Genomic DNA, 13,906 nt, shown 5'->3' with positions numbered 1-13,906 from the left:
CCCCCCCATCCCCCTGCCTCTGTCACCCAGCTTATACTCTATTCCACAGAAAGGTGATAGTAGGGCTGTACATTCCTCTGCCACAGAACAAAGCATGCCAGACCTTCTTTGTTGTAGAATATTCCCCCTGGGTTCTAGTGCCTACCTAGCCCTGCTCTACCCATCCATTTGAAAGTAAAAATACATTTTAGCATAAATGTTCTTCCATCAAAACACCATGTTCAATAATGCACAAAATAATGGTTATTCCAAAGGCAATGCATAAAAATGAATTATAATTCTCATATTCGTTCAGGATTACATTCTAATATGGAAGCATACAATTTTCTTTACCACTGCACCTCAACTGACTTTCTGTGGAACTGCTACAGATGCAATGCAATTGCTTCTGTTGCTTGCATTGCACAGGATGATCGTGCTTAGGTTAGTAAACACTTTCAGCTGACCATTATTAAGCAGAAAAATTGTTGCAACAGGCCATAAGTATGCAGTCTTACAGAGATGCAATCTTATGCCTATTAGTTGGAAGTATACCCCAATTAGTTCAGTGGGAATTCCTTCAGAGTAAATATGCCTATGATTGGGTCCCCATTAACCTGTTAATTTTACAGGTTGTTGTGCCAAGCCCTACAGTTCCATAATGCATGCAGCTTATCTCATTTCAGAGTGATTACTCTGGTAGAAATTATAATATGACAGTCACAAAAGCAAGGAAGGACTCCCAAAGGAAAGTGACATTTGATGCGCTATATTCTACTCAGATCCAGACTTTGAAAAAATACGGCACATAACCACCATCATATGAATACAGATAAGCAAGTCCATGAATTGTTTCCTGCTGTGCACATTGTGGAAAAGAAACACAAAGTGCACCTGGGAAATCCCCACCACTTGACTCAGTGCTGATGTTTTTTCAGAAATCATGTTACCGGCTTTTGTTAGAGCCTGAGGTATTTCACAGCATTGCATCCACATGGCACATTTCTAGTGCATTGCAGCATTTGAAAAAACTGCCAGTCATTCCTGTTGTTTCAGAATTTACTTCATTGTTCTGAAAATTTTTGCTCACTCTCCTGGCTTTAAGGTCTGAACAGCACAAAAGGTTAACTGAGTGACGAGACTTCCAAGACACCTTTGATGCTCGCAAGTTTATCATTCCAAGGTGGCCACAGACTTCTCTTTTTTGTGCTGCCTGTGGAGAGAGCAGTGTGATGAAATGTTTAGGCAAGAGCTGTGAAGGGATCTGTTCATGCTGCTTGATGCTGCTACACTGGTCTCAGAAAATTAAAAGCACAACCTTAGCAAAGTAATTCTGCATTGAATTAACTCCTCCATATGTAGGGACATGCAAAGTTTATTTTAATTTGATACTCTGCTTTTCTCACCACTTGAGACATTTTACCTTAACAAACCTGCGAGGAAGGCTAGATTGAGAACGATTGAGAACAAGTGATCACCAGTGAGAGGAAGCTTTGAGCACTTTATCAAGCAGAATGAAAATAATTTAATTTCAAACATAAGAGAATTACAAGCGAGAGAGACCTGAAAGAAATTGCAGGAGATATGTGACTTTCTTTTTCCCCAATGTTTCCTTTCCTTTCCTTGAACGTCTCCCTTTTTTCTGCTTCCTTCCCTTCTCCCCGCCTACTACACAAACTGCCTTTTTTGCATTTGTGTCTTCAGCCATTCCTCCTTCATTCTCCTATCAACCACTACCCAGGGAAACTATGGTCCAGTTATGCAGTGTTACTTTGCCACAAGGTTTAGCCCTGTTGTACAATGGTCTGCTTGTGTGATGGGAACCTGCAAGGACTTGTGGGAAGGGAAATTTCATCTTTCCTTGAATCCCCCTCACCATATTATTTACTCTTTCTTTCCTCCTGGCAACACCCATTTTCCCACAATACTGTTGAACAGTAATAAGAGGCCAGGTCTTGATGAGTCATGCAGGTTACATGGTTCTGAGTTGCCTGGTGGTTGCTTCAAAGCCAAGCTTTAATGAGTCCTCCCTCAAAGGTCAAAACAGCCCTGAAAGGTTGCTGCCCCTCCCCCTGCCTTTAACTAATAGGAACCAAGGCCTGAAGGCTGGCCATAGTATCATGGTTTCTTACCAACCCTCACAATATTCACTAAAAGGGCATTTATTTCTTAAAGCTACAAGCATTTTAAAAAATTTTTGAGAGGCTACCCCCCCCCCCACGCATTTAAAAAAGATTTCATATTTTTCTGCAAATTGGGGGTTTTCAGGTTTGCAGAAAGAGCTATCTTTTCTGTCCAACACTCCAGTATCCTGATTTAAGAATTTGCAAATAGAGCCACATTAAAAATTAGATATATTGATATCAATACAAATCTGCAATGAAGTGATTTGGCTAATGGGTAGGATTTGACTGTCCTCATTAATTATCTAGGGAAATGTACAGAGAAAAATAAGTGAATTTTAAAATTGCATCCCACCTCAGCTACCTGAGGGTTTCCCCACACTTTCCTTGCCCCAGCACTCTGTGGCTGCTGTTCTTCCTGCCCGCCACCAAAGGGCTTTGAGGCTTTCCCCCACTTAATTGATTATCAACATGTTCCTATAGCAATATGTCAATTACTGATTAAGAAAAAATACCCCGAAATCTCTCTGGTGGCAAGGGGGGAAATGGCAACGGCAATGCAGTCACACAACACTAGGCAGGACCAATCTGCTCATTTTAATCCACTCCCCTTTGACTGTGATTGTCAACAAAAAATCATAGCACAGCAGGTTTAGAAAAGTTGGGAGAACATTGGAAGAAATCCAACCTGATATCATGTGGAAGCTGTGAATAAACCCATTGCCCTTTGAGAACCAAGCTGGACCGAAATACATGCATGGCAGCAACCATATATGACAACACTGCATAAAAAAAAAAGCCAGGGTCAAGCTTTAAGCCCTGATCTGATGAAGTGACAAATCCTCTCCTTTTATTGCTCCTCTTAAACACACTAGTTGCAATTTTAAACAAATGGGTCTTGTGGTATACTCATTGCTCACATTTTCATCAAAACACAAGTCTTCATGGACTGTAGTCTACTTCATAAATTCTGAAACTTTATGCAATAAAATGTGGTAGTCTTTGAGGTGCCCACAAGACTCTTGCTTCTGGCTAGGTTTTTTTTTAAGCATATAGGAATATTTCAACAACTTTGTTAGATGTTTATAAAATCCTTCCTCATCATAGAAAAGTAGCACATCAAGACAGGTTAGATTAGGTTAATGTCCCATGTCAGGCTAACTTTCTGTATAAAGGGACTATTCAAACTGGCATTGTGAAGTATTACAGACCATATGCATTTTTAAATTAAATCTTATCCCACCTCTTCTTCCTAGAGGGTTGTCAAGACTCCCTTGAACCAGACTTTGTAGAAAGTTCAAAGGTTTCTTTATTGCTGAAGACAAAGTAAGGCAGGAACTAGCAAAGAACTAGCAAAGAGAGTTCTGGGGTGCAACCTAGGCGCGAGTTACCGCCAAGCCCATTGGATATTATAGATCAAGAAATAACACTTCCCCCACTGTGACAAGGGTAATAGGAGTGTATATATAGGAAATACACAGTAATTTTTTCAGGGCAATCAAGAACAGCATGTAAATGAAATGCAATGAAAGTTGCATTTTTAAAGCTTGTCTTATGATTTTTGGGTCACCCAGAATCCCAATGGAATTTTCAGTGCCTTCATGTTTGCACTGCCTGTCAGTTCCAGACTCCTCTCTGTACCTTCTACTGCCATGATATGAAGCAGGCTGACATGATTCATCACAATGTGATGGATCACTTGACTTGACTGCTGCAATTAAGGAATGTTTTATTTCCTCACTTTCATTTTATCTAAAAACGCTTTTGCGTCACTTTGTGCTGGGTGAAAGGTGCCCAAGAGCCTCGCCTGGAAACAGGAGTGCTTTTGTTTTCCACATGTAGGTGGTTCAGGATGGACCAAATCAAGCCAATCTTTCTTTGGAACTGCTGAGGTGCTGCTTGTTCTGTGTTTGTACACACATGGGCACTAAAGGAGAATCCAGATGAGGCAGGTTCACATACTCTGGTGTTTCAGGCTCAACCAGAAGCTAGTGACACATGGCTATCTGTTCAAAGCAGCTACTTAGGGACCAGACTGAAAGTGTTACAGTACAGTCATTAAGGTATAGTGCTCACCTGACTATGCAAAAGATGCTGGTTTGCTTTGCCTGACAATGCAATTTTTCAGAGTTACACTCTTCTGCACTCTCTGAATGGACTTAGATATTGTGGTGAAATTCTTTAAGGGAGGCCAGTAGGTTTTGACTAGCCCTCAGAATCTCTGTGAGACAAAACAGGTTTCCTTTAGCTCAACGTGAACTGAGTAACCCCCAAGAATATTTTTGTAAATGTTTACACATTTGCCTTACAAATTATTTTTGTACAGCACATCTGTCTCATTTTTATCTTGACCTTCCTTTGAGGAGCTCTTGCTATAAACTAGGGATTATCCTTCCATTTCATTCTCCTAGCAGCCCTTCGTGGTAGGCTATGCTAGTTCAAACACTTCTTTGTTGTACACGTTCTGTTTTTTTATCTTAATAGGGAAGATATTTATATTTAAATGAATGCAGGAATATGACCATATTTACAAGAAATCTTTTTTTTAAGTTGGACGCCTTTCACATATCCTGGAATAGAGTCCATCCTGTGGAATCTATAGAGAATTAAGTGTACCCTTAGTTTAGAATAGGGATTTAGAATGTTTAAGGTGAATAAATATTATCTTCTATAAGAATGATCTGTAAGAAATATACAATATTGCTAATTAGTATTTTATGTAAGATAAATTATATTTCTATTCTATTGTTTTGTACAGTTCTGTTAATTTTTAATAAAATATAGACACTTGCCTTTCAAGTCCCAGTTGTCAGTATTCACATTTACCAGCTACAATACTAACACTGTTCACTATTATTGTCTGGATTATATTGCCCTCTAGTGTTACAAAGATGCATGCACCTTTGAAAAAGCAACACCAGTGAAAATGCTTTGGTGCCTTCTTCCTCTAGAAGGCCAACTCACCTTCTTTGTTGACCTTAGTGCCCTTCAGCTCTAATGTGTTTCGTCTCCCTGTAACAATTATGTAGGATTGTGCTTTCATGACACAAGGTGATGCATCAGTACCCAACCTATACAGGGCTACTAATCTCTGCTTTTATTAAAAAGAATAAAAACATCTGAAAAACCTGATGGTGGTCTCCTGGGGCAGGTCCTTTAAAAAAAAAAAAAAGGTCACCAGGCACCACTCCAGGATTTTTTACTTCCCTCCAGTAGTGGGATTCAGCAGGTTCGCACCACTTCGGCAGAACTTGTTGTTAAAATGGTGCTTGTTAAACAACCGTTATTTGAATCCCACCACTGGAACCGGTTGTTAAATTATTTGAATCTCACCACTGCTTCCCTCCCCTTTCCACTGTATCAGGGATCTCAGCAGGAATAATGATTCGGAAGAGAATTCTGGCTTCGATACAAAACAAACTCAAATCAATGGCTGATAACTTAAGAGGAAGGTCAGCTGGAAAGACGTAAAATGACTTTTGAAAAATTGTGAACCAACTTTATTTGTTACAACACAAACCAAAGTTAATATAAATAAGATGGAAATGTGGCCTTTCTGCTTCCAAACTGTTCATGCCAACTAAACACGATATCCTGGCTTCCGATTGGCAACACCTTCTAAAAGGCAGGGAGAGCCAATCTGACAGAAAACTAGTATTTTTAGCCTTTGTTTCCTGGAGGATGGAAGGTAAGGGACAAGTATTCTCACTTTGTTTTGCACTACGTGAGCTGTTGTACATGTGCTGTTTGTCTCTGTACAGATCCAAGTGAGAGAACGTGTCTGGACATTTGTTTGAGCGTGCATATGTTTTTTGTCTCACTTGCTGGCTGAAGTGATATGTTGGGGAAGCAGAATAGGGTACAGATGATGTTTACAACCTGGTTTAATTTTGTTATTAAACAGATGGAGAAGTCACAATGAAATCATAGTAAACTTTGTAAATCTGTGAATCTTCTGGTAATAGTCAACCAACGGGTTAGACTTGTATGGCGGATTTGTTGTATACAACACACAAGCCTCCACAATCCCCAGAGATCTGGGTTTTCAACCTTTTCTACTAAGTCCCTCCAAGTATTTGCAGTGTAGAGGGAAATCATTATGGGGATTGTGAAGTCTGCATCCATCTAACATATCAGGACAAAAATTCTTCTACAAAACATCACACCTTGGGAATCATAAGGAATGCTTGCTCAAACTGAATGCCCAGTTAATCAAAAACCCTTATCAGAAGCTAACCAGATGTGCCAAAGAAGCTGACATGGCAGGAATGATATTAACTGCCTTCCCTGTTGTTTTATACGCAGCATCTGACTATGGAGGGCAACAAGGGCGTCTACCCATGAAGTTTCATTTTTAAAAATTATACTCCTTCTGGCTCCCTCAGAGACCCAGACAACCCAACAAAGCCACCTCTATTTATCTGGAGTGGGTGAAAATTCCTTGAAACTCTTTGAGGGCCCCTCACAGTAATGTTACTAATTCATCATTTGCAGGAACAGAAAAATAGTAACATAATACCTAGCTTTTCCCATAAGTACTTCAGAAATGCAGGTATGCCACACTATTCATTCTTGAAGTAATCTTCCTGTTTTTGATCACAAGTTCAGCTTTTTTTCCTTATTCTGATGCCATGCATGGCAAGCATCCATGGACTATTGGAATTTATTTACTGGTCAAAATTCATCCTTAATGCTGAAATGTGGCTGGTCTTCAGGTTTGAAGTTTGGATTGGGGCTGCCATCCTCACTGAGAATTCTTTGGGCTGTGTAGCCAACAATGGGATACTTGGCTTTGTAGACATTATTGAAGGTTTCATCCAGAGATTGCAGTTCTTCTGTTGTGAGTCCCATCTCAATAGAGTATGATTGCATGAACAGAAGAATGGGAGGGAGGGAGGAAGCAAAAATGATCATGTTTGCTGTTACAAGACTGTGACAACAGGCAAGAGACAAGTATACAGCAAGCAGAGTTGAGATTGATCACATCCCAATATTAAGGATCCCCCACTCTCATTGGCAGCTGTGCTTCTTCCATCTCTTCCCTCCTTGCCCTCCTCCTCATCAATGATCCTGCCTGCTCTGGACCAGCCAGTACCCACCAACACCAGCAGGGATACATACAAAATATATGATATGCAAGACACATGCCACCACAGAACAGGCATTTCTTTTCCTTACTGTGTCATGAGTGAGATCCACAGGATCAAGGGACATCTTTGCAATTCCTCGGGTTGAATCCTTCCCAACTAGCACGTTGTAAGGGGCTCCTTTCCCATAAAACTCTGCCCAAGAAAACAAGACAGCAATGAAATATAGCCACAATTTGTTTAACTCTTTCACATGCAATCCCTGTTCAGTTAGGCTTTCTGCAGAGAGTTGCATTGATAGGGCTACACTTGATGTCTGTGATGTTTCAAGGGCTTTTTATTGAAGGGCAACAGTTTAAATTTCAAAAAATGGTTAACGGGCAGCCCCATCCAACGGGCTGGGCATCCAGCTGTGGTGCATGGCCACACCAGCCCACCGCCCCCAAGGAGACTTCCTGATGACGTGGGGAGTCTGAAAATGCACAACAGCCTCCCCACCACTGGGAAGCCCCATTGGACTCAATGTACTTACAGACAGTACCTTTTTGGTGGCGTAAGTCCAAAGCCCAGGGGCACAGGAACACTGGTGCAGCATCCAGCACTGCATCCCACCACCGAGGAGAGCCACAGTAGCTGCTCACTGGTGGATTCACCCCTTTGCCAGAGCAAGTGCTTCAGGGAGAGCAAATCTACCGATGTGGCCCTGCGCCGCTCCCACCGGAAGATCCCCCCGCCTTTTTTTGGATGAGGCTGCAAGCTGGAAAAATCTCAATTACCAAGATCCTCAGAGGCCTAACATTTAAATGCTACTACATTACATTTTGGTCCATTGAGGAACAACATTTAGGGAAGATTTTCTATCCGTTCAGCGCTAGTACTGAAAAATTAACAACATCTCTGATTGTACAATAAGGGAAACATGACCATCAAATTTTGTTTAGCATTTATATCTACTGTGATCACATAAAAGTGACCTGAAAATTTTGTTAATTATGTATGGCTAAAAGTGCAATCCAGAACTCTGCAGTGGGCAGCAGCAGCACCCCAAAAGCAGTGCTGCGCCACTTCCAATGGGCTTTCCAGAGGCATGAGGAGGGAGAGAAAAGCTAAAACTCTCCAGCCCATCCACCCCACCCCACCCCCACCCACCAGTCTCCACTCCAGACTTCAGTACAGCCCTGCAGCAGTGTGGACTTCCAGGTTTGCCTGCTGTGGAGCTGAGGGGCAGTCGCAGCTGGCACATTTGCTCCCTGCACTGGCACAAGCACCGGGGGGTGGGGGGGGGAGATGAAGTGGCATGGCCTTGTGCCACTCCCTAAACGTGTTCAGGACCCCATCTCAATTGGGCTGTAAAACATGCATGGAATCCAGGGCCTCATGACATCAGAATGGCAAAGCTGGGGGCAACCAGTCATTTAGTCAACCAAGTGGTGACCAGCTGAGAAAGGGAAGGGCAGTGTATATTTTACAGTGAGGAAACTAGAGAGGAGGATTTACAAGCAGTCTGTTTTGAAAAGAAGTAAAAGACTGATTTCAAAGGAGGCAACCTGTTTCCTCAGGACATTCCAAGATACTTCTCTTCATATTGTCAAAGGCTTTCATGGCCAGAATCAACTGACTGTTGTGGGTCTTTTGAGCTGCGTGGTCATGGCCTGGTAGTTTTTGCTCCTAATGTTTCACCCACATTGGCATTGGCTGGCATTGTCAGAGGAATATCACAATGGAATGTATTTCTCTTTGTGGCACAGTGTGAAGTGACATCTTTACAAAAGAACGTACTCCCATTCCTTGTCTCCTTTAAAAACCAATATTGGCCAGGCATTCATCCAAGCTCACCAAAAGCTAGAATGCTGTAACTGGGTCCTAAGTGGGATGAGATACTTGGTTTATGGGGTGAGATATCGAGATAAATTAATTCTTCTGCAGTCTTTTAAAAATTTTTAAAAATTCTTACGTATGGTGCAGTCACACACTCAGGAGCAAGGATGAAGCTAGTAAAAAACTGAGAAATGCTTGCAATTTGGAGCAGTTTGCACCAGGTGGCCCTGACAACAAAGTGAAAATAAGCGAGAGCTGACTCCCACTGGCATTTTAGCAAGTCCTGGGATTATGGCACGGATAACAGAAGAGTTCTAAGAGCAGTGTGCAAACCCCTCCCTAGCTATATTCAAGCTTGCCAGTATGATGCAGAGGGTCTGGTGTGCAACTTGGGAAACCTGGATTAAGAACTTTGCTCAGCGAATAAATCTCACTGGATGGTTTTGAACATGTCATTATCACTCAAACTCTACCTTTCCTAATACTGCTGTTATAAATTACAAATGGGAGAACAAAAACCCCATGTGCCCTGCCCCTAGAAATAAGAAATCATCTGACAACATTTTCGCAGCAGTAGGTGAGTGATTTGCTTTGGAGCAGGTCTTTGGGCACCTGCTCAAGGTTCTTAAGAAGATCATATGGATGAAGCTGTGATGCTAATGCTTCTGTGTTGAATTCTGATTCAACCTGGAGCCCGTTTCTCTTTTGTTCACAGTTAACTCACCTTTTCCAGAAGTGACATCAAACACCACACCTTTAACAGCTATGTAAATAGGCTGACCCTCCTGAAAAGACATTATTAAAAAAATCATGCTTTTTAGAAACCAAAATGACACTTAAAATCAGCGTGATTAGCCCTATCCTTAAGAAGCTTTTGTTCTGGTTTTTTTCCTGAACAATTCAAAAGCAGCTTACAGCAAGTTGGAATAGTAAGATGTTTTGTGACTCCTTAAAAGACTAACATAAGTATGCCATACGCTTTCAAAAGAACTGATCAGATTTATCAGATGCATATAGATTTGCACTTATTTGGCAGATAGTTTCATATGTGCATATATACACACATGTACACATACAGTCACAGAGTAAATGAGACAGAAGATGTTACTGCAAAATGAGGCTAGACTATTAAGTTATCCAAGGGATACTACGCAAAAAAACACATAAAAATAGCATTAGTCAAAAGTGTAAATAATTCTATCAGAAATGGTGTGGATTACTCTTGATTACTAATGAATAGCAAAGCAAGTTGAGTAGTGTACAGATACTTCTAAGAAAAGGTAGTTATCGTCTAAAATAAGCTACTAATTCCCAGTAACTGATGCAACCCAGAGTGATAGAAAATAGACATCATCTATGTATCTTGAATAAATTAAGCCTCAGCATACCCAGCTATTGCTCTGTGACATTATTTAAACAACTATTTGGATGTATGGACATCTTGTTATCTTCAGGTCACTGGCACTTCTATCAATACCTGCATGGCCCACAGTATTCAATGCATTTACAGAGGAACAACATTTCACCAGTATGTGCCCCAAAATGTCTTTCTTCTCTCTATGAAGATAATTTCAGATGGGCAGTTATGTTGGTCTGCAATAAAAGAGCAAGAGTAATACCTTAAAGATCAACAAGATTTCCAAGGCATAAGCTTTTCAGGGAGCTTTGACTTATCCAGAACTCCTGGCTATGGAGTGCATGTCCTCAATAATTGCCTGGATGCTGTGCTTAACTGACTAAGAGTGAGCAAGTTGAAACTAAACCATGAAAATACAGAGATAATGCTGGATGGGAAGGCAGAGATCTTGAAAAACGTTATGCTTTTTTGATAGACTACAGTTGACCCTTGCCAACTCAGTTAAAAGCCTCAGGGTTAGTCTGGATGCAGCATGCTGGAGAAGTATGTTAATGCTACTACAAAAAAACCATTTTCTTCCAACTCAGCCAAGTCCCGTGGTGACGAACTTATGGCACTCCAGATGTTCATGAACTGCAATTTCCACCAGCCAACTGGCAATGCTGGCAGGGGCTGATGGGAATTGTAGTCCATGAACATCTGGAGTGTCATAGGTTTGCCACCACTGGACAGCTGATCTGGCCACTTCAATCCACACCACAGTAACAATGAGACTAGACTACTGTAATGCACTATACATTGATCTCCCCTTAAAACTAACTCAGGACACTAAAATTGGTGCAGAATTCCACCAATTCCTCAGCTATTATTGGGTGTTAGATGGAACATGCCTGTTACTCCCATTCTGCAGACACCCCATTAGCTACCAGCAGTGGCATATTGCTAATGTCCCATGTCCTTTGTATCCCCATGTCCCCGGTCATATTGTGAAGATCCCTATGTTGTGGTGGCAACTGTTGCTGAAGCAATATTTTTAAAAAATCTGTGCAGCCAATTAAATCTCCAGTGGCTATCAGAAATTTGCTGGGCAAAAGCCCCACTTGATCCACTTCCCAAAAGCTCTTGGCAGACACCAAAAAAGGTGCTTACAGGGACCCTGATAATATATTTTTTAAGCATTTAAGAGGATTTGCCTGAGAGGAGGGTAGACCACCTTGCCTTCATTTGTCTTTTCAAAAAAAGTCTTTTTGTTTCTGACAGCCTTGGAAGAAAATCTTTGTTGCCCTTCAGGAGCCGTTTCACCAGACTATGCAGATGTTCAGAAATATCTATGGTTGAAACAGCTCAGGCTAGTAGAGCTTGGTAGTCATCTGGACTGAAGAGGAGAATAGGAGCATAAGCTCCAGTTGGCAGCTCCCATGGACCCCAACAGTCCTCTGCCAAGCAGAGGCAAGGGAAGTGCCTGGCAGGGCACCCACCCCCCAAGTGGCCAGGTAAGAGCATCCCCCCCCCACTGAGGTGAGCAGCAGCTCCGTTGGGGCTTACCTACAGAAAATGGCACCCAAGGGGCATAATTTCAGTGCTTTCCCCAGGTGCCATTTTCTCTAGGTATGCCGCTGGCAATTAAACAAATCCATTTCACCATATAAGAGTCCACTGCTCAGGTGGAGAAATGGGGAATCGAACCTGGTTCTCCAGATTAGAGTCCACCTGCTCTTAACTACTATACCACACCAGGTCTCATGCTGAGGGGCTCCCAGGGTGGTCTCTGGTGACCCCTCTGTGTCTGCAACACCTCTGAATAAAGCGTTGGGTTGGTTTGTCAGTGCTGTGGAAGGTGAGTGGGCATCAGGGGAGAAGATGGGAGTATTTTCCTCAAAAAGTTTGAACTGGGCTTTTGCAGTCTCTGCAACATTTCCCTAGTCCAGGGGTCTGCAAACTGTGGCTCTCCAGATGTTCATGGACTACAATTCCCATCAGCCCCTGCCAGCATGGGCCATGCTGGAAGGGGCTGATGGGAATTGTAGTCCGTGAACATCTGGAGATCCACAGGTTGCAAACCCCTGCCCTAGTCCATGTTCCCTAACTGGCCTTCTCATCCCCTCCATCCTGGAATGGCTTTAGGGAGGAGTATCAGGTCTTATTCATCAGCATAGAAGAGACAGTCTATCTGAGGAGTCCTCCTTGGAACAGGAGGCAATGAGAGGATTTCTCTATGGCTTCCAGAGTAGAGGGGTGGAAATTAGACAAAGCACAGAAGCAGAGTGAAGCAAAGTGTTGGAAGCATAGTTCAAGGGACCATGCTGGCCAGGGTAGGAGACTTTGCGGCTCTCAGATGTTCAGGAACTACAATTCCCATCAGCCTCTGTCCCAGCAGCAGCCCAAATTGTACTGAGTAGAAAGGCTGATAGAATTATAACTCCCTGTTTGTCCTAAGGAAGGCTGCAGGGATTCTAATCTAGCCTTTCCCAGGCAAGAAAGGAACTGAAGAGTGAGTGGCGCCTCCTACAGACCCAAGTGGATACTGGAAATCAACATCTAAGTCTGGCCTCCTTAACTAATTTGCAGGAATCACCCATGTTAAGATGCCTCCCCCCTCAGAGTGAGAATATAGAACTTTATAGAACTAAATTTATAGGAGACTAGCACTTTGTGGAACACTCAAGGGCCAGAAAATGGGTAAAGCCTGTGCTGGCTGCAGTGAAGGGCTTCGGTTCGCCGATTTTTTAGTTTTGAGGCTATCTAAGCCACACAAACATGAGAGCATTCCCTTGAAAATAAGCTGGACTCTCCTATCTGCAAAGCACACACGTTTTGATAAAATGACCTTTAAGATATTTGTAAAGGTTACGTAAATGACAACCCCATCAGAAGTTCGATGGGATCCAATGGGATTACTTGACTAGCAAGCATCCATAGTTACCAAATACTAGGGGACCAAAAGTAAACGGGGTGGGGGGTTTCCCTATTGGATGGTGTTTCCCCTATTTTGTCTGTTCGTGTTCTGTATTCCCCTTCCCCAAAAATGTTGAAGAACTAACCAGTCTGTTCTAAGTCTATGCCAACATATTATAGACTATAAATTACAGAAAGAGCAACACAGCCAGGTGGTTCTGCGGCTGCTGCTGCTGTCGCCAGTCACCCAGCGAAGCAGCAGAAGCTGCTGGGCGGCCTGACCCGTTGCAAGGCGTCCGAGGAGGCTTGGCTTGCAGCGGCAGCCCTTTTTCGCTGTCCTCTTAGTACTACTGACCTCCTGCCCGTCGTATCTGGCCAGCTCGAGCTCGGTGAAGAGCCTGACGGGCCTCTGCCGGGGAACGGGCTGGAAACGCAACTCCTGCTCTGTCCGCGTCTCTTGGGAGCCCAGCAGGACCAAAACGACGACCGCAAAAGGCAGCCTGAAGCCGTCGGCCATGGCGAGGTGGAAAGCTGCAGACTCCCACAGGGCGAGAGCAAGAGAGGCCGGAAAGGGGGCTGGGAGAGGCACGGATCTCTTGCAAGGAAACGCTGCCCCATGAGGGCTCCCCCCCCCCTCCATTTTACGT

The 13,906-nt window shown here is 42.9% G+C and overlaps 1 protein-coding gene across 4 annotated transcripts; it reads right to left on the bottom strand.

Moving 5' to 3' along the window:
* Positions 1-319: 319 nt before the first annotated feature.
* NENF (neudesin neurotrophic factor) lies at positions 320-13,906 on the bottom strand. Of its 4 annotated transcripts, XR_007243860.1 has the most exons (5): positions 13,615-13,896; positions 9,732-9,792; positions 7,281-7,384; positions 6,622-6,977; positions 320-1,192 (listed from the first exon to the last, which is right to left on the bottom strand). XR_007243860.1 is itself a non-coding variant. In XM_048488632.1 (4 exons), the coding sequence occupies exons 1-4, from the start codon at positions 13,774-13,776 to the stop codon at positions 6,777-6,779; spliced, it is 528 nt and encodes a 175-aa protein (XP_048344589.1). In that variant the 5' UTR covers positions 13,777-13,896; the 3' UTR covers positions 5,580-6,776. The 4 variants fall into 4 exon arrangements, 3 of the variants coding, with proteins under 3 accessions (XP_048344589.1, XP_048344712.1, XP_048344810.1); XM_048488632.1 differs by lacking the exon at positions 320-1,192 and having other exon boundaries at positions 5,580-6,977; XM_048488755.1 differs by lacking the exon at positions 320-1,192 and having other exon boundaries at positions 5,580-6,953; positions 13,615-13,892.

This window comes from Sphaerodactylus townsendi, linkage group LG01 (assembly GCF_021028975.2).
Source record: "Sphaerodactylus townsendi isolate TG3544 linkage group LG01, MPM_Stown_v2.3, whole genome shotgun sequence".
Taxonomy (NCBI): Eukaryota; Metazoa; Chordata; class Lepidosauria; order Squamata; family Sphaerodactylidae; genus Sphaerodactylus; species Sphaerodactylus townsendi.
Note: the sequence above shows the minus strand (reverse complement) of the source record. Positions and strands in the feature narration are given on the sequence as shown.

Coding starts and splice junctions, on each gene's coding strand:
- NENF (XM_048488632.1), bottom strand. CDS start 13,776: ATGGCCGACGGCTTCAGGCTGCCTTTTGCGGTCGTCGTTTTGGTCCTG. Junction 9,793..13,614: donor CCAGATACGACGGGCAGGAG/GTCAGTAGTACT, acceptor ATGTCTTTTCAG/GAGGGTCAGCCTATTTACAT. Junction 6,978..7,280: donor TGGATCTCACTCATGACACA/GTAAGGAAAAGA, acceptor CCCATTCTTCTG/TTCATGCAATCATACTCTAT.